The sequence below is a fragment of the Anguilla rostrata genome, chromosome 11, assembly GCF_018555375.3.
Source record: "Anguilla rostrata isolate EN2019 chromosome 11, ASM1855537v3, whole genome shotgun sequence".
Taxonomy (NCBI): Eukaryota; Metazoa; Chordata; class Actinopteri; order Anguilliformes; family Anguillidae; genus Anguilla; species Anguilla rostrata.
This window is the reverse complement of record NC_057943.1, coordinates 34,045,913-34,071,276: the sequence shown is the minus strand read 5'-3', so window position 1 is coordinate 34,071,276 and position 25,364 is coordinate 34,045,913. Positions and strand designations below refer to the sequence as shown.

General features: G+C 46.4%; 1 protein-coding gene across 1 annotated transcript; it reads right to left on the bottom strand.

The window, feature by feature from the left end:
* Positions 1-1,257: 1,257 nt before the first annotated feature.
* Positions 1,258-24,927, bottom strand: LOC135234671 (nck-associated protein 5-like). Its single transcript, XM_064299502.1, has 12 exons — positions 24,879-24,927; positions 16,106-16,237; positions 13,659-13,727; positions 12,750-12,788; positions 12,251-12,370; positions 9,125-9,211; positions 5,703-8,863; positions 5,142-5,283; positions 4,788-4,866; positions 3,979-4,278; positions 2,915-3,045; positions 1,258-2,447 (listed from the first exon to the last, which is right to left on the bottom strand). The coding sequence occupies exons 2-12, from the start codon at positions 16,229-16,231 to the stop codon at positions 2,412-2,414; spliced, it is 4,290 nt and encodes a 1,429-aa protein (XP_064155572.1). The 5' UTR covers positions 16,232-16,237; positions 24,879-24,927; the 3' UTR covers positions 1,258-2,411.
* Positions 24,928-25,364: the final 437 nt, after the last annotated feature.

Genomic DNA, 25,364 nt, shown 5'->3' with positions numbered 1-25,364 from the left:
CGTCTTTTTTGTCTTCAAAAAATAAAGTTGCTTGATGACGGTGATGTTCACGCTGCAGCAGGACATTGCTGTATGCGCATGTGAAGAAGATTTCACTTGCAAAAGAGACATGCACCATTACAACTGATGCGTTGTCACATGTTACAAAGCATGTTACAAAGTATTTTATAGTCAGGGCCTTTCTGGAGGCAGGGCATTGAATGTGGCATTAGGTCAGGACTAAAACGTGACTAAAATACATGGTTTTTTGCATCAACTAAAATGAATACAATTTTAGTCATTTTTATCTGGCTAAAAAATGCCGAAACCTAAATGCCATTTTACTCGAAACCAAAACCATGACTAAATAAAAACAACACTGGTTAAGGCATTGAAGATGCCTTCGTCATCCTGTTTTTCACTTATTGAGCAATAGTTCAAAAACTTCTGGACATTACGCGTCCCATTCATAGACTATGATGTTGGGGAGATATAAAGGTTGTAAAACATGTCACAGATAGCCCTCAACAGTATGCAACCAGTTGGAAATCTCTAGCCAGCTGGATTATGACATTATGAGGCTTTAACCATTAATGAACTGAACTGTAATGAAGTCTAAAATATGATGCAACTGATGAAAAAATAAAACACAGCTAATGAAAGCAAATTACTTTCCAAGTATGAAAGCACTGAATTTGAATATTGTGCAAATTTATAAATGACATGATTTCCAGAATCTTCTACTGTAAAAGAGAATTGTTCTCAGTGTTTCAGCACTACTGTAAACAAATGGAATTGCTCTCAGTGCATCAGTGCTACTGTAAACAAAGGGAATATTGTCCTCAGTGTTTGTGCTACTGTAAACAAAGGGAATTGTTCTCAGTGTTTCAGCGCTACTGTAAACAAAAGGAATTGTTCTCAGTGTATCAGTGCTACTGTAAACAAAGGGATTGTTCTTAGTGTTTCAGTGCTACTGTAAACAAAGGGATTGTTCTCAGTGTTTCAGTGCTACTGCAAACAAAGGGAATTGTTCTCAGTGCTTCAGTGCTACCGTAAACAAAGGGAATTGTTCCCAGAGTATCAGTGCTGACTGCATGTAACATAATGATCTTAATAAAAAGTGAAAAACATTGCACCCCTCAGATGTTTTCATGAACTCAATTTCATTTAGGTCCATAACCTGTTTTATTTCTGTACCCTTCATATGTCAAACCAGCTTGTCAGTGCAAAAAAAAACATCAGTTCTCAGTAAGTAGGGTAATACCATCCACAAAGATCTCCAGATGAAATTTTCTTTATTTGCTAGTTAGCAGACAGAGACTCACTCTGTACAGCAAATGTGCATAGCAAACAGATCCTATCTTTCTTTGCATTAAAAAAAATCATTATAAAACAAAAAGGAAACCAAGGATAATGGCAACAATCACTTCAGAATTTCAAATCAAAGCAATTACAAACCCCTTAAATAAATCTATTTTTATTAATATATTATCTACTAATTAAATAAAAATACAGAGAAAGGGACTGGAATACACTTTGTGTAGCAGTTAACTACCGGAGTCTTTATCCACATCTAGGTGGCAGAAGATATCATTGGAGGGATTCCTTGCTTTCTGCAGTTTTTGTCCAGTTTTGACAGTGAAAACCTTCGTGATCAGATGACCAGAAAATGGGGCGGGGCAGCCGCAGGACATTCCAGACAGTTCTGCTGGATGGAAGCAGGTGTGTAAAGAGTGCTTTTGGTCTTGTACGGGGTCGACAGCAGCTTGGCTCCAGGGCCACAGGCGGACGTAGTCCAGTTTGGCCGGTTAATGGGCCGTACTGTATGTCCCACCCAGCCCCACCTGGCTTGATCTGGCGACCTGGGACCTGAAGGCCTATTGGTGGCTGGGTCCCTTCCCTCAGCTTGGTGTGCATGCATCAGTCAAAGTGAAGAGAAATGTCTGAGAAAGGGTTAAGGTGTGCTGGGAAGTTTCTGACAGGCCCAGGACAAATGGGAGTGGCATGGGGGGGTGGGTGGCGGGTTGGGGGGGTGGGGCGGGTGGGGGGGCTTGCGATTTGGCGGAGTTTCAGAGGGACAGGAGACGCTGTCCATCCGTGCGTCCCCCCTGGGTGTGGCAGGAAGACACCTCGTAGAGCAGTCCCTGAGGGACTCGAGGGTCTCTCTGCTGGGGAACAGACCGGGGAGAGGTCCATCTCCAGCCCCGCCCACCTTGGAGGCGTCAGGGGGCGGCCCTTTCCCTGACTGGCCGACAGCAGGCTGCAGAGTCAGGGCCCAGGCAAGAGCCAGGAGGGTTCAGGCTCTTAGGACAGAGAGGGACAGGACAGAGCTGGGGGAGGAAGGGAGGGGGTAAGGGGGGGGGGGGGCTGGCCACGCCCTGGGGAGGCACATGTCAGTGAGCCGCCGCACTGCTGCAGTAGGGCTTCACACTTCAGAGGAGGTTCCTGTCACAGCTTGTCACAAACAGCTGCAACAAATCCGCAAGACAACGCAGTTTAGCGAAACTACACCTGCACTCCATTTGCAAAAACAGAGACGGGATAACGGTAAAGTTAGCTTTAAGCTTTCTTGTTTTCAAAAAAACTATTTAAAAAACTTTTCTCCCTAATTCATAGTCTCCATAAGTCTTGACAAATATTAACACAAAAGAATTGATCACAAGTCTAAAAAAAGGAAATATTGAAGGTAAACGCATCTCTCTCTCTCCTCTTTTCCTCTCTCTTTCTGTTTCTCCCCTTCCCTCTCTCTCCATTTGAGCCTAAATAAAGGAAATATTGAAAGCCAAAGTATCTCTGTATGCCTGTCTGTCTCTCTTTCTCACTCTCACCCCCTCCCTCTCTCCGTTTGAGCTCTCTCTCTCTCTCACCCCCTCCCTCTCTTCATTTGAGCTCTCTCCTTATCGCCCCCTCCCTCTCTCTCTCTGTTTGAGCTCACCCTTCTGAAGGGACTGCTGGGGCCTCCTGTCCTGACCTCCTCGTTGACCCCCAGGTACATCTCCGTGGGAACCGCGGACGCCTTCAGGTGGGGGAAAGTCCAGTTCTTAGAGGGCTTTGAAGGATCTTCATCTGTCCGGGAACCAAATCAATGCGGTTAGCCCTCACACAACTTACCACCCTGAGCTGTGAAACACTTCTGCCCTCAGCGGTGATACACAGAGAGAACACACGCAGCAGAATTACACAGAGCTATGGCACAGGTGGTCCGAATCCCCAGTGAATATGATGCTGGCCAGGGGCGTCGTAGTGGGGGGAAAAGTGGGCACGAATGGGGGGAGGGCCCTCGAAAAGCCTGGAATGATGCGTGAGAGACACGGATCAAAAGAGGAAGGGGGCCCACAGAGACCGCTTATTTATAAGGACCAAAATTTTGTACTTACACCCCTGATGCTGGCTTTTTACACAACAGTTAATTCTGCTTGAGCAAATTTATTGGACAAGAGCCACTGTGCTGATATACAGTAGAACAGCACTGGAGCTCTTGAGTGTAACACGACAATCCACCTAGTTTACGACAGGAATTTCTGTGTCAGTCTACATCCATGCAATCTACCGTACCACCGAACGTTCCCTATGTGACTGGCCCTTTATGTGTAGTTAGCTAACGGCGAGTATGGCTAACTGGAAGAAAGCATGCCAGTCCAGTTATAACAGTGTCATTCATAATACTGGTTTCTCAAACTCTGCTGTGCTGTCTCACTTACAATTTCCTGGATATTTGCATTTTAAGCTCCAACATTGTTTTCCCTCTAGATTGTGCCATCTTTATTCTGGTTAGCCAGCTGGCTAAACAGATTGATGGATGGTTGGGTGCAAGGGAGCAATGATTGGAAGAGCGCAAAGTAGATCTCCTGCAGTCCCATTTTCTTTAGAACGGGGCAAGATTTGAACCAGACATTCTGTCTTAAAATACAACAGATTAAACAGTTTGCCATGTCCTGTTGTGAAGCACCTGTGACCTAAAATCTACTGTGCCTGCATATGGTATGTTGTCACTGTTACCTTCGTGGATGGTGGTAGGCAGGTGTAAGTTTGAACCCTTGCCCTCCGGGGCAGAGCCATAGTCGGAGGTGGAGTTTGGGTTCCCCTGCTTTGGGCAGACCTCCTCCAGGGAGGTCAGCTCCCTGTCCAGGGTCCGAGCCTTGTGTGGAACCTTCATCGTAGGCCCCTGTTTCCCAGGGGAGTCGTGCTCCCCTCTGGGCCTTGCCATGGGGATGCTTTTCACTGCTGCGCAGCCTGTGTAATCAGGTAGGGGAAAGGTCCCAATGCCGCTGTCCAGGGTGTGTGTAGAGGCCCCACAGCCTGGGGGGCAGGGAGGGGGGGAGAGAGGGAGAGAGAGAGAGAGAGAGAGAGAGAGAGAGAGACGGTGAGGGATTGGGTTTTATTTCTGGCTAAGTTTGAGCTTCCTAAAGGAGGGGGTTACCCATTTTTGGCTGAAATGTCTTGATACCTGCTGTAATTCATGATACCACTGACCTTAACAAGAGGGTGATGCTCAATAGATGCAAAAAGACCACAACATGAAATATCTACCACCACATTTCACTGTACCAAAAAGCCTCATTTAGGGCTCCTCTGACCATAACTACTCCAGTTCTAATTAAAGTTCCAATGGTTTTTGAGGACACTGTAAAATATACTGTACTAGAATATATTCTATGGACTTTGTGTACTTATGTATCAAAAATATCTTTTAATATCAAAAATGTATATCCCCACAAATTGAAGAAGAAGAAAAGTTGTAATATTGTATTCTCCAAATAGATCTCCATTTAGATTTTAGAGCTGGCAAAGCACAAGGTAACTTTTACCTGCCAAGCGCTGACGGTTCATGGAGTCCACCAGGCCCTTGTCTGCTGTGACATCATCATTGCTCGCCAGCTCTGCACCCTGAGAAGAGTCAGTCAATAATGAGATGCCATTTTGAGGTCTGCGTATGGCCCCTCACCAAGGCACCCACCCTTAATATAATTAGTATTTTCTCACACACTCAGGGACAGAGTACAAGGCAGTCAAGAGAACAGTAGAATAACAGAACATTTGCATACTACTGCATCACTTTGATTAATCTTTTTCCTTTAAAACATGTACTCCAGGAGTACTAGGCACCTGGTGTACTCTACATGGTGAGTCCACGCTCCCCCCCCCACCCCAACCCCTCGTACCCCACCCACCTCCTCTCTGCTCCTGGCAGGGACAACGATGCCGTTCCTCTGCTGCCCAAAGACGGGCCGCAGCTTCTTGGAGTCGAAGGAGAGCCGTCGATGTGTTGGCAGCATGTCGCCGCCACCATCCTTCACATCCACCCTGGTCACATGACAGTGGAAAAACTGTGTTAAAACATCCACCCTGGTCACATGACAGTGGAAAAACTGTGTTAAAACATCCACCCTGGTCACATGACAGTGGAAAAACTGTGTTAAAACATCCACCCTGGTCACATGACAGTGGAAAAACTGTGTTAACACATCCACCCTGGTCACATGACAGTAGAAAAACAGTGTTAACACATCCAATCTGGCCATATGACAACTGTAAAAGAGTGTTTATACTTTAACAAAAGTTCAGTATAAAGTTGAACTGCTTGTGAATTCGGTATGGTATTGAGCTGTTATTACACTGTAAATGTAATTAATGTAAACTAAGTAACTTTTCACGCTATGCCACCAAGGTGCCATGCCCCCCCGTCTTTTAAAAGGACACCTCCGTGACCTGTCCTCTCTCACCTGTTCAGCAGCTGCTGCATGAAGTTTTCTGAGGCCACGCCCCTGTACATGACGGACAGCTGGCCCTGGGCCGGGTCCATCACCACCTCGCAGCTGTGGCCCCTGGAGGGCCGGTCCAGGGCCACGCCGTTGACAAAGGCCTGCTCCTCCTCCAGGGCCTTGCGCAGGTCCTCCGCCTTCTCCATCAGCTTGGAGATGTTCAGGCCCTCGGTTTCCACCTTCTGCTTGCCCGCGGTCTTGGAGAAGGAGCCGAAGGAGGAGCTGGAAGAGGAGGAAGAGGAGGACACCAGCCTCCACTCCCTCCGGTCCTCCTTGGGCCTGGCGGCGTCCGACTTGCGGCTGAGCGCGGGCAGCTTGCTTTTGCGGAGGCCGAACCAGCTGGCGATGCCATTGGAGGCCCGCTGTTTGGTCTCGCCCGGCTGACCCCGGTCCTGCACCTGCAGTCTCAGCATGTTCTCCTCAATGCCCTTCATCACCTTCTGCTCGATGGCCGACTGGGGGCCCGCGGGCGGGGCTCTCCGCTCCACCGCCACGTCCACTGGCCTCGGCGGGACCGGCGGTGGGCCCTCCAGATAGGCTAAGCCCTTCTTCCTGTTGGCGGTAAGCTTGGCCCTGTCTTCCGGTCTACAGAGAAGCTTCTGGTGGGGGGCGGGAGTACTGACGGGGGGAGCGGAGCACTCGTCCTGGAAGGGTTTCGCAGCTCTGGGCTGGGAAGAGGACTGGCCCGGTTTGCACTGGGCCTTGGAAGGGCTGCTGTGGGGCCCGGACGCGGCCCTGTCGCTGAGGGCGCGGTTCTGGGTGGCCGCGCCTCTCGCGTAGTTGCGCAAGACCTGCGGGGGGTCTGGGTTCGGCGGCTGCGGCCCCGCCTTGACCTTCGGGCTCTCGGCCGTCATCGTCGCGCACGTCCTGGGAGAGGGGGCCTCCTGCTCCGTGCTGCCAGCGGACACAGCGGGCAGGCCGGGTCCCGGTCCGTAAGGCAGGCCGGGTGCGGGAAGCTTCGCGGGGTCCTCCCCGAGGCTACTCTGTGGGCAAGGCCTGTCATCAGGGGAATCCGTGAACTCGGCACACCCTTCTTCCTCTGCGTCGTGCTCGCTGTTCCTCTCTGCGGTTTGGCTCCTCTCCTCGTTGCCGGTGGCCCTGCTCTCCTTCTCCAGCTCCCCGCCCTCCTGGCTCCCAGAATGCACCCCGTCGACCCGCAGGTCCTCTGCGCTCTTCAGCTTGCCGAGAGCCGCCAGGCGCTCCTGGAACGGCTGGTGGCCGGACTCGCCCAGGAGCTTCTCCGTTGGCGGGTTTTCGAGAGCGGGGTGCGGCTCGGTTCCCTTGGCGACAGACTGGGAGCTGGACGTGTGGAATCGACTGCAGCTGCTCTGGGATTGGTGGACAGCAGAGGAGACAGGCAGGCTGTGGTGGCTATGGAGCTGGTAACAGGCCGCGCCTTCCTCGCCGTCACCACGATCCGCTGGTTTGGAGTCACAGGGAGGAGCCTCTGTGGGTGTGGCCAAGCCGCGAGGCCCCTCCTCTCCCGGCGGGCTCAGCCTCTTCTCCTGAAGGGGATCCTTGTATTCGGGACCAGACAGGAAGTGAGGTGTCGTGCAGGGGACAGCCAGCTCAGAAAGGTTCTCGTAGTGCGGAACCTTCTGGGTGCCCCAGGCTGGCTGGGTCTGAGAAGCAGGTGACGCCACCAAGGTTTGGCTGGCCTTGGGTGCCAAGTGAATGCCGTAGCCACCATCATTGGTGGGCGCTGCGCTGGCATCCTCAGCCTTGGGCAGGGAGGTGGGCGCGGAATGAGTGGCTGGATAGAGGTCAGTTTTGGGGGAGGAGGACGGGGGTGGCTGCCGGGCCCTCTCGGCGGTGGAGGCCGCCTTACTGGTGGTGGCGGGGGAGAGGTACACCTCGTAGTTGTTGCTCCTGCAGGGGATCTTGGAGCTGCGGGTCAGCTGGGGGCTGAGTCGGAGTGGGTTGGCAGCTTGCGCCCGGTCCCCGATGGACGGTATCTTCAGGAACTTGAGCAGCCGGGATGGGGAGGAGATGGGGGAGGGCTTGGATTCATTCAGGCAGGAGGGGGAGGTGGAGGTGGGGAGGAGAGCCAGCTTGTATTTGCCGGCAGGGGGCGGCGGCTGCTTTGCGGTCCCGCCCTTCTCGTGCGGGGCGTTAGGCTCGACTCCCGCCTTTTTGGACATGAAGTTCTCGCTGGAGGAGAAGGACAGGCCCTCTGCCTCCCGCTTGCAGTAGGCCACCCGGGCGCACCCAGGAACCGGCAGGCTGGAGGTGGCGGCATACAGGCTGTTTTTCACCTTGGCCACCTCCGCGGCCACACTGAAGAAGCACTCCTCCGGCCCCACGGCCAGGCTCTGGAAGGCCACGGCCCTGGCGTGCTTCTCGTCCTTCCCCAAGGGGACGGTGACAGAATCGGGGTCCCCATGCGAGGGTTTACATATGGGGGGCCCGTCACCATGCCTCTCCTTGAGTGGTGGGGTCACACTCTGGACCTCTCCTAGTAAGGAGAGCTTTGCCTCTGGCTCTCCGTGGGTACAACCATTCTGATCAGCAAGATGAGGGACGGCGCCCCCTGGCTTTGGGAGGCTGCAGTGCTCCTTGTGTCCGTTCTCTGTTGGGGGGGCACATGTGCTGGCCGACAGGCTGTGCCTGTGCGCGCAGGGCTGGTTCACAGCTACTGAGTTTGGCACAGGTGCCACCTTGGTCTCCGGCTTTACCAACCCGTCAAGGACCTCCACCCCAGTAGAGTGCGCTGTAGTGCGCGCCAGGAGCTCTTGCAGGCTCCTGTGGGCCAGAAGCTGGCAGGACCGGCAGCTCTGCTGCTGTGGCCGACCCTCCCCCGGACCCGCCCCCAGACCCTCCCCCTTGCCGTCACGTGAGGCGGAGTCCGAGCAGGAGTGGAGGCAAAGCGGGCAGCACACCTTCAGCTGCGGGGGGCAGCTGGCGGTGGCGAAGGTCGTATCGGCGGAGAACAGGGCCTGACTGAAGTCGCTGTAGGAGGAGAGGCCGGCCGAAGGATGGAACTTGAGGGGGTCGGTCTCCTCCAGCTTGCGCAGTACCTCCAGGATGTGTGCTTTCTTCTGCAGGAACGGGGACAGGGCATCCAGGGACAGCGCGGGGCCACGGGCTCCTGATGTGCCATTCCTTGTGTGCTCCCCATCGCTCTGTAATCACAAACTGAGTCAGGACGCAACATCCCACGCCCCAGCAGCCCCATTCTGCACTAAATTATCAAATACATACTGTATTCTATTACACACCCCTTACCTGCGACTCAGTCTACCAAAGGGAAAGACTGAGAGAGACTGGCAGATTGTATTTGTACTGCTTCTCATAGTAAAATAAATATAAAATACATGAGAAATCTGAGAAGCCTGGCACAGAGGCATGCTGGGTGTCTGGGCAGCCGTCTGGCCGAGCCTCACCTTTGTGGATGTTTGGCACGCTGACCCCGCTGGATTGGCGGAGACGGTGGGCGGAGTCTTGGCGCGGTGTTGCACAGTTGGTCCTCCCTGCAGACAAATACACAATATTCAGAGAATATTCAACATTAAAATATACCGATCCAAAATGACACCAACAAAAAAGAAAAGAGAAACATCCTGAGTGTGAAATACACAACTTCAGGACATATTGCTTTTGGAAGTCCCCATGTTGCTATTCTGAGTATATGTTTTTTCCAGACAAGTTATTCTCATTTGTGGCTTTATACAAATTCTACCACTGACAAATTAGTTAATCCAACCGTAACTCCAGCATATGGAATACCACAGAGGACAGAAAGCCTGCCACACCTGGACACAAATATTTGATATTACAATACGACACAAAGATTTCTGAAGGCTCGGTGGTAAGGATGACGTGGTAGCCATGGAGTCAGCTCAGCTATTAAAGAGCCAGTTCTAACTGGTCAAAGGGCATACCAAAATAATGAAAAAAATGACAAATAATGACAAATAACAAGTAATAAAACAAAAAAACATTGAAAAGGCTATTATTACACATAATATAACACAATGATATAACATTTCTCAGGGTTCCCTACAGAAATAACACACAATGGCCACAGATCTTCAGCCCTTTAAAACATCAATTTATATACCAAAAAAGAAAAAATGCACAAACATAGCATCCACATGCAAAATGGACATATGTCATTTTGCATGTGTACATTAGACATTTAGGTACATCAGCCAATAACAACATAGCATACACATGCAAAAAGGACACCATTTTGCATGTGGATGCTATGTTTTTAATGGCTGATGTACCTAAATGTCTAATGGTGAGACGTATTCTTTATGGGCCTGGAGGATTTGTGATGATGTAATTGGCTGGAAAAAGAAGAAGGAAAAAAACGCTAAATCCCCTTAGTTTGGGGCTTTATTGTGTGGACGTGTGAAGTTGTTTGTATGTATATATATATATATATATATATGTGTAATATATGCGTGTGTGTGAGTGTGTGTGTGAATGGGTGAATGAGAGGCATCAATTGTAAAGCGTTTTGGATAAAAGCGCTATATAAATGCAGTCCATTTACCATTTACCATATATATATTGTATATGTTTGAAACAAATATAGGAAACATTGGGTAGCATTGCTTTGGAATACAGCTTTTTTAATTTGTAGGAGCTAAGATAGCAATATTGTTTCTTGTAACTTGGTGTAATTTTGATATCAATATTTTTAACAATTTTGCCAGTTTAAAGTAATGATCTATAGACAGTGCTTTGTATGTGTCAGTAGCTTGGCATTCTTGTATGTTGAAAAATGTGTTTTTCATCAGATTAAACTTAATAGGACATTAATTGGAAAACATGTCTGCAAATGACTCACATTGTTGTCATATTTCGGTTGTCCCAAATTATTTAAAAGATTTGGGTTGATTTTCATTGAGCTCCATGAGGCTAAACAAAGGCAGGCCCTGTCACCTGATCTCCCCCCTCATAACTGTTAAACCTATAAAACCATACTGTGCACTTGCAAAGTGCGGCTCACTATTCAACACCTTTCTGCTCTGACCTCCTTGTGGTTATCCAATCAGGACTGTCAGGTTCACATGGACTCGTGTTTACAGTGGACGTGCTCAAGCCGGACGCCCGCCGCACGCGTAGCGGACGCGAGTGCAGGACGCGCATACTATGCGCGTCATGATGACCTGTTTATACACAGAAAACTGAAAAAGGTCTCTCACCAAGTATTCACTTAACCCATAATCAGCAGTCCTGAACAAACGTGAAATACACGATGCAATCCCACTGCAGACTGCGAGTGCTACTAGGAATATAGAGCTTTAAGCAAGCCTTTGCGCGGCACAGACGGAACCCGTGTAGACACACGCCGCGCCGCGCCGTGCTGCTTAGCGCCGCCTACGCTATGCGTGCGGTGGGTGCCCGGCGCCAGCGTTAAACGAACACTGTGCATGCACGCCACGCTTAAAGCTTTAGTCAACTTCCTGCCACTGCAGAAAGCAGGAGTCTACAGGCACAGATTAAATTTCACTCTGAGACAGCAGCCTTTGTTCTGGGCGAGCCAGTGTTTGTGTGCGTGCGGAAGCCGCTGCTGACCCCGGTAGAGCACAGCGTGACGGTGGACGGAGAGAAACCCCAGTACTGAGGGAAGATCATTCAACTTCATCTGACCAAACTACCAGTGCAGTGCTTCATTACATTACATTACAGGCATTTGGCAGACGCTCTTATCCAGAGCGACGTACAACAAAGTGTATAACCATAACCAGGAACAAGTATGACGAAACCCCTAGAGAGAAGTACCGGTCCAAGTGCAGGGAACAACCGCATAGTTCAACTTGGACCCTGATGGTTAAACTGATTAACACTAACAACGAGAACAGCAACAACGCAATCTATGGAAAAAAAATAAATAAAAAATAAAAATACAAGTAGTCGTTAAGACAGTTAATGCACCTAAGTCACCTATGAAACAGCTGCCTAGTTACAACCCTAAGTTTAGTCATTTACAGGGGGGAAGGGAGGGATGGGGAGAGGTGCAGCCTGAAGAGGTGGGTCTTCAGTCGTCGTTTGAAATGGGTCACAGTCTCAGCTGTTCTGACCTCCACAGGGAGGTCATTCCACCATCGTGGGGCCAGAACAGACAGGAGACGTGTTCTGGAAGCGCAGGTGCGAAGAGGGGGAGGTGCTAGGCGTCCTGAGGTAGCAGAACGGAGGGATCTGGCTGGCATGTAGGGTTTGAATATCTTGTGGAGGTATGCTGGGGCTGATCCCTTGACAGCCTGGTATGTTAGGACCAATGTTTTAAATTTGATGCAAGCCATAACAGGCAGCCAGTGGAGGGTAGTGAGCAGGGGAGTTACGTGGGAGTGTCTGGGGAGGTTGAAGACCAGACGAGCCGCAGCATTCTGAATGAGCTTCGGGGTGAGACAGCGAGACAGAGAGAGACAGGGAGACTGATGTAGACAGACGGCGTGAGAGAGACGGGGAGAAAGACAGACAGACAGACAGACAGACAGACAGGGAGGGAGTGGAGTGGAGTGAGACAGACAGAACAGGGAGCTCTTATGGCTCACCTGTTGGCAGGGGCCCAGGTGACTGTGCAGTTTCTGGTGGAGGAGCTCACTGAGGGTCTGGTTCTGCCTCTCCAGCTCAAACACTCGCATCTTCAGCTTAATGCACTCCTCTCGCAAGTCCTAATGCACACATACATATACACACACACACACGCACATGCGCGCATACACACACACACACGCACGCACACACACACAAAAACGCACATGCACCCACACACACACACACACACGCAATTATTAAAAACTATTACTTTGGTTGTTCGGGCTCTTTAAACCCACCCCTGCCCTGCCAGGAGAAAGGTGGACTCTCAATGGGGCTACAGTCAGCTAATGAGTTAGCCCAGCCTGTGTTTGTGCCCAGTGCCTTTATTGAGTCACAGTGGATGTTCACTTTATAAAGAGAGAACCGCAAGGTAACACATCCATTTTCTCTCTTGTCAGATGAATTCATGTACATTTATTGGACAGAACCTAGGAGTGTGTGCATTATCCTCACCTTCTGGTTCAGGAGAGCCTGCACCACATGGTTCGCCACCTAAAAAAAACCCAGAAAACCCACCACAGTCAGAAAAAGCAACATCTTCCTGTTATTACTGTTAAAACACCGGGGATGCATTTAGGTGTTAATTCTATGAAGAGCAGGTTTTTTTGGAATGTTTTTCAAAATTCTAAGTCAGTGTTCTAGAATGTTCAGTTACCAGCAGTGATTGTTACATCACCATTAAAATGTTCAGTTAAGAACATTCTAATTAAATATTTGTGATCGCGTAACTAAAAGGGTTAAAATAAAACAGACTGACAAAGATAAATCGGTAAGAGGCTCAGGAATAACAAAATGAGGAATGGACAGAGGTGTCAGCTCTTTGAGCACAGAAACCAGAGAGGAACTCCACCAATTAAACTTTTAACTGTTTCAGGTTTATGAGACAGTGCTGGCCTCTCAGCTCAGCTGAACTATGTATGCATGCAGCATGGGGTTCATTCCAATCTCTGCTCCACTCCTGGCGTCTCTTCCCCGTGTCCTTTCCTCGCTCCTGAGCTCCATCCAAAGAGGAAGAGACGCAAGGATGAGACACGAAGACCGTGGAATCAAGGCAACACATATTAGGCAATTGAAACGCTGTTGCCCAATCAAGTGTCAGCTCGAAGCACTGTCAATTACAGACGGGGCAGACGTACAGGCGGATCATTTATGAGTCACACGTCCTGAAACAGAAGGTTACACGCGTGACTCCTCGCTGATTTCCGGGCTGAGAAGACGGGGATGGATTAAACAAGCGATTGGAATGAACCCTTGGAGCGCTCGCTCCGCCCTCGTAACGGACGCTGCGCTTCCTAATCACGGTGCCGCACGGAACCTCTGCCGAGCACTGATCTGTAAAAAAAACCCCGGGAATGAACTCACCTCATCCAGACACCTCTCATAAGCCTCTCTCTGGCTCTCATTGGCCAGAGCCAGAGCTGAATTCTCAGCCTGTGTGAGAGAGGGAGTGAGTATAATGTGAAGGAAGTGTCTTTCAAGCAGAGCTCTGGCTGAGAGGCAGCCATATACGGCACAGCGTGTTCACAGCGAGCTCAACGCAGCACAAAAACCAATAAACAGAGGGGGAACACATAAAAGGACCACCATGCTTTCGCACCAGTTAAACTGGTACGAGCACCAGAACAAAAAATGACTAAGGACTCACACAGCACCCGCAGTTGCTGGACAGGGCAGTCAACCAGGGAAACGGTGGCACGGTGCGCTGTCTGGGTCATGAATATTTAAATTGCTATGTAGGCTATGTAAATTTGCATGCAAATGCAGCTCAGCGCAGATTGTGACTGATTCACACAGACGATCGTGAATCACCACTCGCAATAAACTTGGATTTTTTAAGACTTCAAAGTAGTGTTGTAGTACCCGAGACCGGTCTTGGTCTCGAGACCATGCAGACCAGTCTCGACTGCATTTTTACTCGGTCTTTTCTTGGTCTCGGGATTTTAGGTCGAGGCCTCAACTACAGTGACACCTCATTACCTGCCTGGGCATTATTTTATTTTATTTTTTCTGTGACTGGATGTAAAACTTCCCTCTTCAGTTGCAACCAATAACTCGGCTTATTTTAAGTACCGCAGGCACCCGCCCCATCTCCCTGCACGCAGGAGACAGCGAGAGCTGTGAGTGTTACCATCCAAGGACGTGCGCAAGGCCGGGCTAAAGTTGCCCGAGCAACAGCCCATTTGCCCTCTTCGGCTGAGCTGGCCCTCTGGAGGAAATAATAATAATAATAATAATAATTTTATTTTTGCTGTTGTGCCTGTGTCACGCCAATTTTTAAATGGGCTGCAAAAAAAAAAGGCCCGGGTGACGCAATGACATTCTAAAACAGCTATTATATCCATTGTGACATAGTTAACGTATCGGTACAGCATCCGTTTCTGTCGCAATAAAGATTCTAAGACAATTCTCAGATTCTCAGCAATTTCTCTCGTTTAACAGGTTATTTCCCAGCCTGAAATGCAATCGTATTAGTAAACGGCTACACATGTGATCTAACTTTCAAGTAGTTGGCTACCTCCCTGGATATGAAGTAAATGTTTTTACCAATAAATAATAATAATAAATGCAATTTTATCCACGGAAATAGCTATACAAACAGGCTAAATAAATGTTGTGTTCGCGATCGCCGTGAAACTAGAGACCTGGAATCTGGACATACCATGCCATTTCATGATAAATGAAATCGCGCTCCAAATTCGCGACATTTTGACGAGGAAAAAAATCGGTATACTGAACCACAGAATCACCATAAAGTCACAGTTTGGGTCTACAAATATGCAGCACAAAAACAAGCACGCATACAGACCCCTGTGTCACTATACTCTGGCCAACGACATAAAATACATTTTTCAAAGTGGCCTTCCTGCCTATAAAGTATCCTGTTATACATTATGATTAAGATTGCTCTTTTGATGTGATTGATGTTCATATTACCAACAATCATATAGATTCTTCCTTCCTGTATTTCGGGTTCTTGGAGTACAAGGCAGGGCAACGGACAGATGATGTCACACAGCCAACTGTAAAAAATTTTAAATCTGTATTTTGGTTGATTAGAGACTCACCTTTCAACAGTGTTGAGGAAACTACTCCAAAACTAGTTTACCAAACAAGAGCTACTTCACAATGGAAAAATAGTTAAACTGAATCTCAACTGTTCACTTAGGCAAGCACCATTACAGACATTGTGCTAAAATATTTTTGTTAAATTGTTGTTATATTCTGTTCTATTGTTAAATTATTTTTTATTATTTACTGCTTGCCAACAGTAAACAAATTTAAATTTAAACTTCTTTCAAAATTTTGTTGAAAATTTAAATTTCAAATAAATATATATGTTGAATATAACTACTATGAACTAATGTTTCTGTTTATTAAGAGCATACTCTCACATATCCAGGGTTCCTCGCCCCCCCTCGGTCTTGGTCTTGGTCTCGGTCTCACACCCCCTCGGTCTCGGATTAGGTGGTCTAGACTAGAACACTACTTCAGAGTCTGGTAATGAGGATCTTTCCTCCGAGAGACGGAGATTATTGGTCATTACAAGCATAGCCTCGACAAAGATGACACACTGAGCCTGCCCGCTGTAATTCGTTTTCTGTTTTAAGTAGGCGAGGCCTATTTCATAGTAAGGAGACGAATATTTGGACAACATCAGTAATCTTGGGTGAGATGTGTGGGCCAGTCCATAAGGCAGCTGAGCCAAATGAGATCTCCCCTGAAAGGGAGGGGATAGTGGCAGGGAATGACTCATCTCGAAAAACAATACCGTCTCCATCTCTCTTGCTCTGTGGTTGCCTCAGACTCACCTCCAGTTCCTGCAGCCTCTCCAGGAACTGGGTGCCGCTTTCGCCATCCAGGTAAGGCTCAATGTCGCCCTCTTCTGCCTCGGAGGCCTCCTCACAGTCTTGGATATTGACCTCTTCGGACATCATCACAACCTACAGGCAGATAAACAGTCAGGGTTGGAGAGACACATTTCTCTCACATGACCATGCTACTGTTGTGTTCCACAATATTTAGGTTTTATTATATTTAGTACAGTAAATTTTGCTATTGCGGTCATCAAAAATATGGAAATGATTCAGAGAATTTTATGAGACATGTCAAAAGTCAATTTCATGGTATATTTTTAAAAAACTGAGGAAGAACAACAAACATACTCCATATATTATTATACATTTCTCATTTATTAATTATTTACATTTCTGTTTACACATAGCAGACACTCTTACCCAAAGTGATTTGCATATGCGTAGGTTTTGGAGACAAACAGTGCCAAATCATAAGTGATAGTAGCAGTCAATACATTATCTTTCACAATAGTAGAAACAGTCAGAGGTAAATGGATAATGTAGTATTCCTAGGAAGCAAATGGGTTGGGGGGATAGAGTTTGAGGTTTTGAATAGGTTAAGCTAGTAGGGAGTTCAGTCAGCATTTCGTGAGCCCAGGTGTAGCATAAGCAGGTGTGTTTTCAGTCTGCAGTGACTCTGCTCCCCTGACTGTAATGGGAAGCTCACTCCATCTCTACTGGGATTTTAAAGCAATACAGAAATAAAATAAGAAACCATGTAGGCAATACCACATAGAGCCAATACTGATGAAGAACAGCAAATAGAAAAACAAAACAAGAACCAAATTCACACAGGGTTTAGTCACTGGTTGTAAATCTCTTAAATGTGTCATCCCTCTTTTACTGAAAGTTGAAAGCATTTATTGTCGTGAGAAAGTTTTGCCTTGCCAGCACATCACAAAATTCCCCACATATTCAGTTCGTGAATATGCCTGTCACAATGTTATCAGTCACCATTTAGTCATATACTAGCGTCGAGCCACCGGGTGGCTCATTTGGGTAAGGCACCATGCTGTGGTCCATGGACGAGCCCTGTGGTCTCGGGTCGAATCTGGACTCTGTCAGTGCTGACTGTCGTCAGCAGCTCCACAGGGCGGCACACAATGGCAGGTGGGAACGGGCATGCTCAGCCCCATGTTGAGCATTGAAAAAAGTTCTTTAAATAACTAAATGGAGTAATTCTTAAAACTCACTTTTTATCCTGCCAGTCAACAAGAGGCTTAGACGACAGAATATACAAGATAAATATTAAATATGGAACAATGCCATGAAAAGCAGGAAACTGTTGGAGTTTCTTACTGAATTATACCTTTGTTCAGTCACAGCTCAGGTGGAAGGCAGAAATCACAAACCAAGACAGACAGAGGATTCCTGGAACTGACCTGGGAGCCTTTTTATTAGACTGATGATTATTATGTTAGATTTTAAAATATCAGAAAATTAATGTCACCATAATGCTTAGAGGGAGGGTTAATTTACCTATAACCTTTAAAAAATATGTTGTATTGGAGATTGACCTGAACCAATAATAATATAAAGGGAAAGAAATCAGTACTGCTTGACCATTATGCATGTTACATTACATTACACTACAGTCATTTAGCAGACTTACACAACATTGTTGCATAGCATTTACATTTGTATCCATTTACACAGCTGGATATATACTGAAGCAATGCAGGTTAAGCGCTTGCTCAAGGGTACAGCAGCAGCGTTCTACCCGGGAATCAAACCTGCAACCCTTCGGTTACAAGACCAGATGCTTACTGCTGCATACTACACTGCCGCCTCCCGTATAATTTTTGTAAATGTTACATTTCATTACAGGCATTTAGCAGGCACTCTTTAGCAGTAAAAACTGCTGAATTCAGAAATCAAACATATTGACCAATTACGCTTTACTACCTTTTTGATAATAAGGCGTAACTTAAAGTTTGCCACTTTTCGGGGTTCCCTACAGAAATAACCGTAATGATAACAGACCCTTAGCTCTTAAAAACATTCATTTCTGTACCTTCGGACCCCATTTCAACTGATGGAATTCACAAACAACTTCACATGACCACACAATAAAGCCCCAAACTTAGGGAATTTTGCGTTTCCCCTTCTTCTTCTTCTTTTTCCTGCTTGATTACATCATCACAAATGCTCCAAGCCCACAAATAATACGCCTCCCCATTGGACACTTAAGGTACATCAGCCAGTAAAAACATTGGATGCACACGCAAAATGGTATATATACAATTGCACTCATTTAAAAGAACAAAACTTTGACATTCGTATGTCTCCCTCACTAGTAAATACAATTTGAAAGAATTTAGGAAACATTGGGAAGCACCGCTTTGGAATACAGCTTCTTTAATTTTTATGAGCTAAGATAGCCAATATTGTTTCATGTAACTTGGCACAATTTTGATATCAATACTTTTAATGCAGGCCTAGATTTGCAGTAATGACTTATAGACGTTGAATAGACGTTGATTTTACTTACAGTAATCTAGTAATCTTACCTTTTCTGACAATATTATTATAAAAAGGTTGTGATGCTGGGAAATGGAAATATCATGTTTTCATGAAGCCAAATTTGAAGTATTTACATTATACTGCAGTATAGTCAGTTTCTTTAAAGGTACACAGCCTGTATTTGGGGGCGGGTGGGGTGGGCCAGATGCAGGGCGGGCGGGTGGAGGGATGGGGGGGGGGTCAGTGAAAAGCCAGGCTCTGATCCACAACCAAAGCTGAAGCAAGCGTCTGAACTTTCACACAAATTTGCACTCATTTTCACTTTAATTATTAGGTATTTTAGGTGAAACACTGAATTATTCTGTCATGAGAACGCAAATGGTTCACTTCGATCAGGGACAGAATTCTTATGAGCGACAAAAGAATGAATGCATGAAAGAAACTCATTTTTATGATGAATATTAATGGAAAGCCTAAAATCCTTGCATTTTTCCCAACAGAAACCCTGCTATGGTACGATGATAATAATTCCTAGAGTGCACATGTATCGGGGTCTCCCTGAGGCGAGTCGTTGTTTATGGAGCGAGGTTAAAGCAGTATCAGGAGTGGGCAGTTTCAGGGAGAAAGCAGCGCATGATTCCTTCGAAGGTAAAAATCCCGTGAGCGGTACTAGATTTGAATTTCAAATTCAATCAAACAGCAGCATTTATAAAAAATTTAAATGGAAGGGTGATGATGCCGCTTATTTCCACCAGCAGCCTGCTGAGGTGTAATATTTCTGTCCCCATTCAGATGAGGGGTAAGCCAAGAGCCCTGTCCAGTGGGAAATCCTAACAGGACTGGAGATAACAATGACTCATGTCACCACAAATGAAAATAAATACAGTTTGGTTGTGTGTGTGTGTAAGCATGGTATCTAAGCAACCGAAGTAAAGCAGTGGTTTGAATATTTGCCTATTTTCTGAATGCATCATAAATGGAATACTTAGATGAATTTAGCCAACCCATTTTTTTATAACAGCTATTTTAATGAAGGAAGAAATGAATACTCAAATTCCCAGACTGAAGTGATGGAAATCTTAGCACTTATTTATAATCAACCTCACTGGGTTCAGATTAAACTCCTGTATCACAGCGGTTTATTATATTTCTTTGCTTTCGGGTGTAAATCAGGTGCATTTATAAATATAATTTAATATATTCGGTCATGAACGGGGCCTTTTCTCACAAATATTTCCAGGGGTCAGTGGGACACACCCCTGCTCTCAAGATGCCTTCCACACAGAAAGGCCCCTGGCTGGGATTTGAACCCAAGCCCTGCTTTCTGCGAGGGGACAGTGCTATCCACTGCGCCACCATGCTGCCCTGGTGAAAAAGACAAACCGGAAAATCATGGTGAAGAGCAGTGGCCTCATTTATAAAAAATGTTCTTAGATTTATACTTGAGCTTAGTCTTAATATCATTTCCGACTGTGCGCTTACGTTCGATTCATAAAAGATACTGAGCATAAAAAACCTTGTTTACACAGGTTCTAAGAAGCCCATTTGTAACTTACACACCTGTGATTTATAAATCTCAAATTAACTTAAAATTGAAGGCGCCTGAACGTGCCTCACAATCAGCGATTTCCCCTTATATAATGAGGCACAAATGAGGGTTTAGTCAGGAATAACCATGGACCAAAAGAGAAAAGCAAACTTTTTGGAAAATCATCATGCGCAAAAAAAGTCATTCCGGTCCCTGAAAACTCTCTCCCTCCTAAAAGCACGGTTTTCTATGTTCTCCTATAACGCAAGAACAGCCATGGTTCCTTTTTTCTAATTTGACACACTATTTACAGAAAATCGCATCCTGTTGTTCATTCAAAACACATTGTGTCTGGCAATTAATTCCTCACACCTTTAATTGATAATTCCTATCAAATTGTTCATAAAGCTAATGCAAGGTGCACCACAGGCTTGGACGCATATGCGTCCCAAACTGCAATACCCCTACATAACCAGCAGAAAATCACTTACGTAAAAGTCTAGACTTTGCATAGAGATATAAGAGATCATTTCCAAGTCAAAGTAAGGTTTTATAAATAACTACTTATACACGGTTTTCTGCGTAAGTCATACTTAAGATCAAAATTGATCGTAAGTCCGTTCTATAAATGAGGCCCCTGGAGGCCTGGTGGCAGCCCATCTGTGCTTCCATGCGGCAAATTTTGACATTTTATCAACAGCACTATGTCCGTCCTCCATATGCATCTTTCCACTTTATTCCAACAGGGGGCAGCAGAGACAGGATAAAATAGAGATGGGATCACAGCACAGCTGCCGGAGCACCTGACACATTAGCCCCCAAGTGCCCAACGTCTCATTAATTTAATAAAAAAATATTTATGTCTATTATCATAGTTGCACTGCTGTCATTAAATTTCATTCAATCATTTTGTTAAAATATATCCTCTACTATAACGGAGTGCCGTTTTCCCAGATTTGTGTGCCCTTTTCTCACATTGAGGACCTGCCCCTCAAGATTTAATTCAGTGCATTTTATATAGCGCTTTTCCGAACTTCCGAACGCTCAAAGTGCTTTACAGTGATGAAGGGGAACTCACCTCACCCAACACCAAAAGGTCTTTGCATGGCCATACACGCAGGCACATTTAACACTGGACAAACATGGAAATTGTGGTCACATGTTATGTATGAAATCGTGAGCATGACTTGTACATTGTGAGCATAATTTACAGTAATTTGTGAGCACAATTTGTATCTCATGGGCATGAATTACATTCATTTGTGTGCACAAATTAAAAAAAAACGGAAATCTCATTCAATTTCACCTGCCGGGCTCTGCACAATGATTTATTAATGCATGCGATAATTATCGTTGTGGCATGTCGCCCACCCCTACATGAAGGGCATTACTGGAGCCTGGAGCAGCTCCAAATGGCATTGGTCCCGCTCCAGAGGGGAGTGGCCGAGCTGCAAACGGGCGAAGTTTAGTGTAACCCCTTGCCCTATCCCTAACCCTCCTCTTTGGAGGTAGGCCACGCCCCTTTGGAGGTAGGGCCCTCCAGTTTGGAGCAGTTCCACGCCGCAAAAACACGCACTCGCACGGAGGGGAACGGCTGAACTGCAGTGACACTGCTTTACCACAAGAGGGCAGGAAAGCTGCTCGGCTCCCATTTCTTAAACAGCCGCAGACGGAGCACTGCGATATTCCCTCTAATGTTTTTCTGAAACGTGTTCTGGGAATTACATTCAAGTGAACAGACAGACAATGAGTGAATCCACAATTAGTTTAAGCAATCGTAACACAGCAAAATAAAAGCCATTGGTTCTATGCAGGAATTGCCATGGCTTCAGAACAGAGAGCACTCCCCCATTCAGCCAAGGTCTGGGATTCATTTTAATAAATGCTCGGCTTGGCTACGGAGGAGGAATTCAACACCCATATTAACCTAATCAAGACTCAAAAATATACAAGAACAACCATCAAAGGGGTGTGTGCAACAAAGAAGAATCATACACCAGTACTCCCAAGCAAGCAAATGAAGAAGAATCCCCACAAGGCAAGAGAGAGAACAAATCAAATTACCTTCATTTTACCCTTCAAAACAAAGAATGCACATGCATGCACACACTCAGACACACACACAGCCACACACACATACATACACACACACACTCAGAGAGACGCAGACACTCCTCCCGCGCCCAACTTCAGGCTGAATCTCTGTTGAAAACCGTATATTTTCGGCCTTCTCCTCCTCCCTTGGTCAGTGTCTGGCCTGTCTCCCTTGTGTCGCTCCCCCCCCCTCTCCTATTTCCATTCCAGACTCGGGGCCCTAAATCAGGCTGCCCATTGTAGGCTCCTGACAGCTGCTCCACAGGCCCGCGACATTAAAGCAGATTTACTCCTGCGGGCCCAGCGAGACTGAGGGGCCGCTTGGGGCCACCTCAGCCATCGGAGGCAGACTGGCCAATCAGACCGCGGCCAGCTGACCCCTGACCCCACCGGCACCCTGCTCCAGCCCGTCAGGAACTTTCAACGCTTACAGAACTGGGCTTGGAAAACCAAAAGTTCTGGGTTCAATTCCAAGCCATTGTGCCCTTGAGCAAGGTAGTTAGCCCGAACTGATTGAGTGAAAATATCCAGCCGTATAAACGGATTGCATGAAAAAATGCAAATCTATAAACGATGTATGTTGCTCTAGATAGTCTGCTCAATGCCAGAATGTAACGTAGTATAATGCAGTGTTTCGTTCTAAAAGCTGGAACGCTTTCACCCGGAGACCCTGAAAATAGTAAGCCGCGAACAAAAGAGAGGCCAAGCGATGATGTGGACCAATCGGCTTCGAGCTCGGGCAGGGGGAAATGAAGCACCGCCGGAGGGTTTTCGGAGGGGCGGACTCGACGTAGCCCCGCCCATAAATCATCTGAACAGCTGAAGAGAACAATAACCTGCACAAGGTTTTCTACTATCTCTTTAACGCATTGTAGACATCGCCCAGATTACAAGATTATGACACATATTGAATAAACGCGCAGCTCTGCACGCGGTAAATAAGAATCAACGTGCAAAAAAGTTATTCACACATAAAAAAAGAACTGTCACTACTTCAAACTTGCAAAATCTAGGCCTGCCATTAAAACAACTGATATCAACATTAGCCCAAGTTACAATAAACAGTATTGGCTATCTCAGTTCACACAAATTAAACAAACTGTATTCCAAGTTGTGCTGCACAACATTCCCTAAATTATTTCAAATAACCAAGCCATGAGTTTTTTCATGAGGTGGAAACCTCCACATGAACTTTGTGTTGTTAAATGGAAGACATCCTTTTTGACTGTCTTGGTGTTAGTACTGTCAATTGCAAGGGCAAATGGTGCCAAAACACAACCCATAGAAGCTCCCACAAATGCTGTTGAAAAAGTAAAAAAATAAATAAAAATAAAATTATTTTTATTTTATTAATTTTTATTTTTTACTTAATTTTTAATATATTTTTTTAATGAATCAATTAATTACTTAATATTTTTTGCAAGGTCAAATATTGCATGCATAATGTGTTGAATATCATCTATATTATATTGGAACCAGGATGTGGTGGGTGGCGAGATTGGGGAAGGGCATGGGATGCGGTGTTTTTGGGTAAAGGGAGGTTAGGAATTAATTTAATATCAAATTATCTTTTTTATATCAGAAATGTACTAACTTACCATGTATGAAATGGATGATAATAATCTGGTCGCACAAAAAAAGAACAATGACGACATGGCTCAGTTTCACATGTCACATGATCCAACCCAGAGAAAACAACATCAATATATCGAGAGGAGCCTTTTATGGGAACACCACATTTTTACATTTTTCTCACTCCTGGGATGCACATGAGATACTGATGACTGTGTGTGTGTGTGTACAATGTATGTTTGTACATGTATGTGCATGTGTGTGTATAACACCCTTAAAGACCAGTGTTATATAGTGTTAAATGTGTAAATATACCCTTTAATAAAAGCTGAGAGATTGCAATTTAATCACAGGTGGATTGTTTGATTACAAATCTAAAATTATGGAGCACAGAGCCAAATGAAGAAAAAGAAAATGTCTCTGTCCCAAACATTATGGCGCTCACTGTATTCAATCAAATCCTTTTTTTGTTGTGAGAAGCATTAAAGCTGAAGGACAGTTTCCATTTTATGCCCTTTTGAATGGATGATAAAGTATTTCAGTTGTAATTCTAAGTGCAATTCACACCCATTAAGGGGATGGCGTACTAGGATCCTGTGTCTGTCTCAGGCGGCCCCTCCCCCACTTCCTGCTCCAGCCTAATGGGCTGTGCCTTCAAGGTCAGAGTCAAGGTTGAAGGACGGGAGACATGGCGACTGCTCGTGTGACATCAGAGCACGTGCCTGAGCAGGTGGGGCGGAATATTCATCAGCTACAGATTTACATGCACTGCTGATGTTCTGAGCTACAGGGAGAGCGGTGAGAGAGAGTGTGTGCGTGTGTGTGTATGTGTGTGTGTGTATGTGTGTATGTGTGTGTGTGTGTGTGTGTGTGTGTGTGTGTGTGTGTGTGTGTGTGTGTGTGCATGTTTTGTGTGTGTGTGTGTGTGTGCGTGTGTGTGTGTATGTGTGTGCGTGTGTGTGTGTGTTGTGTGTGTGTGTGTGTGTGTGCATGTCGTGTGCATGGTGCAACTGTGTGGTGTGTGGTGAGTGTGTATGATGCGGGCAGGGACACAGTTAGTTTGATGAGTGCCTGTGAGACTATCTCTCCTGAATCTTTATGTTGGCCGTCTCTTCTGCGCAGTCTCGATCCAGAGGCCGCCTGAATGCAGGAGTAAAGCACAGTCAACCTTCACCTCAGAACAGGCCCGGAAACAGCCTACTCCTGAACCAGGCTTACCTGACCGGCCTTCCTGGAACAGGCTTCCCGAACACACAAGGCACGTTACCCTGGAACAGGTAGAACACAGGCCTTACCCCTGGAACCAGCATCCCCGAAACAGGCCTTACCCCTGGAACACAGGCATTACCCCTGGAACACAGGCATTACCCCTGGAACACAGGCATTACCCCTGGAACACAGGCATTACCCCTGGAACACAGGCATTACCTCTGGAACACAGGCCATACCCCTGGTACACAGGCATTACCTCTGGAACACAGGCCTTACCCCCGGAACACAGGCCATACCCCTGGCACACAGAGCTTAGCCACGGAACACAGTTCCACATTATCGTTA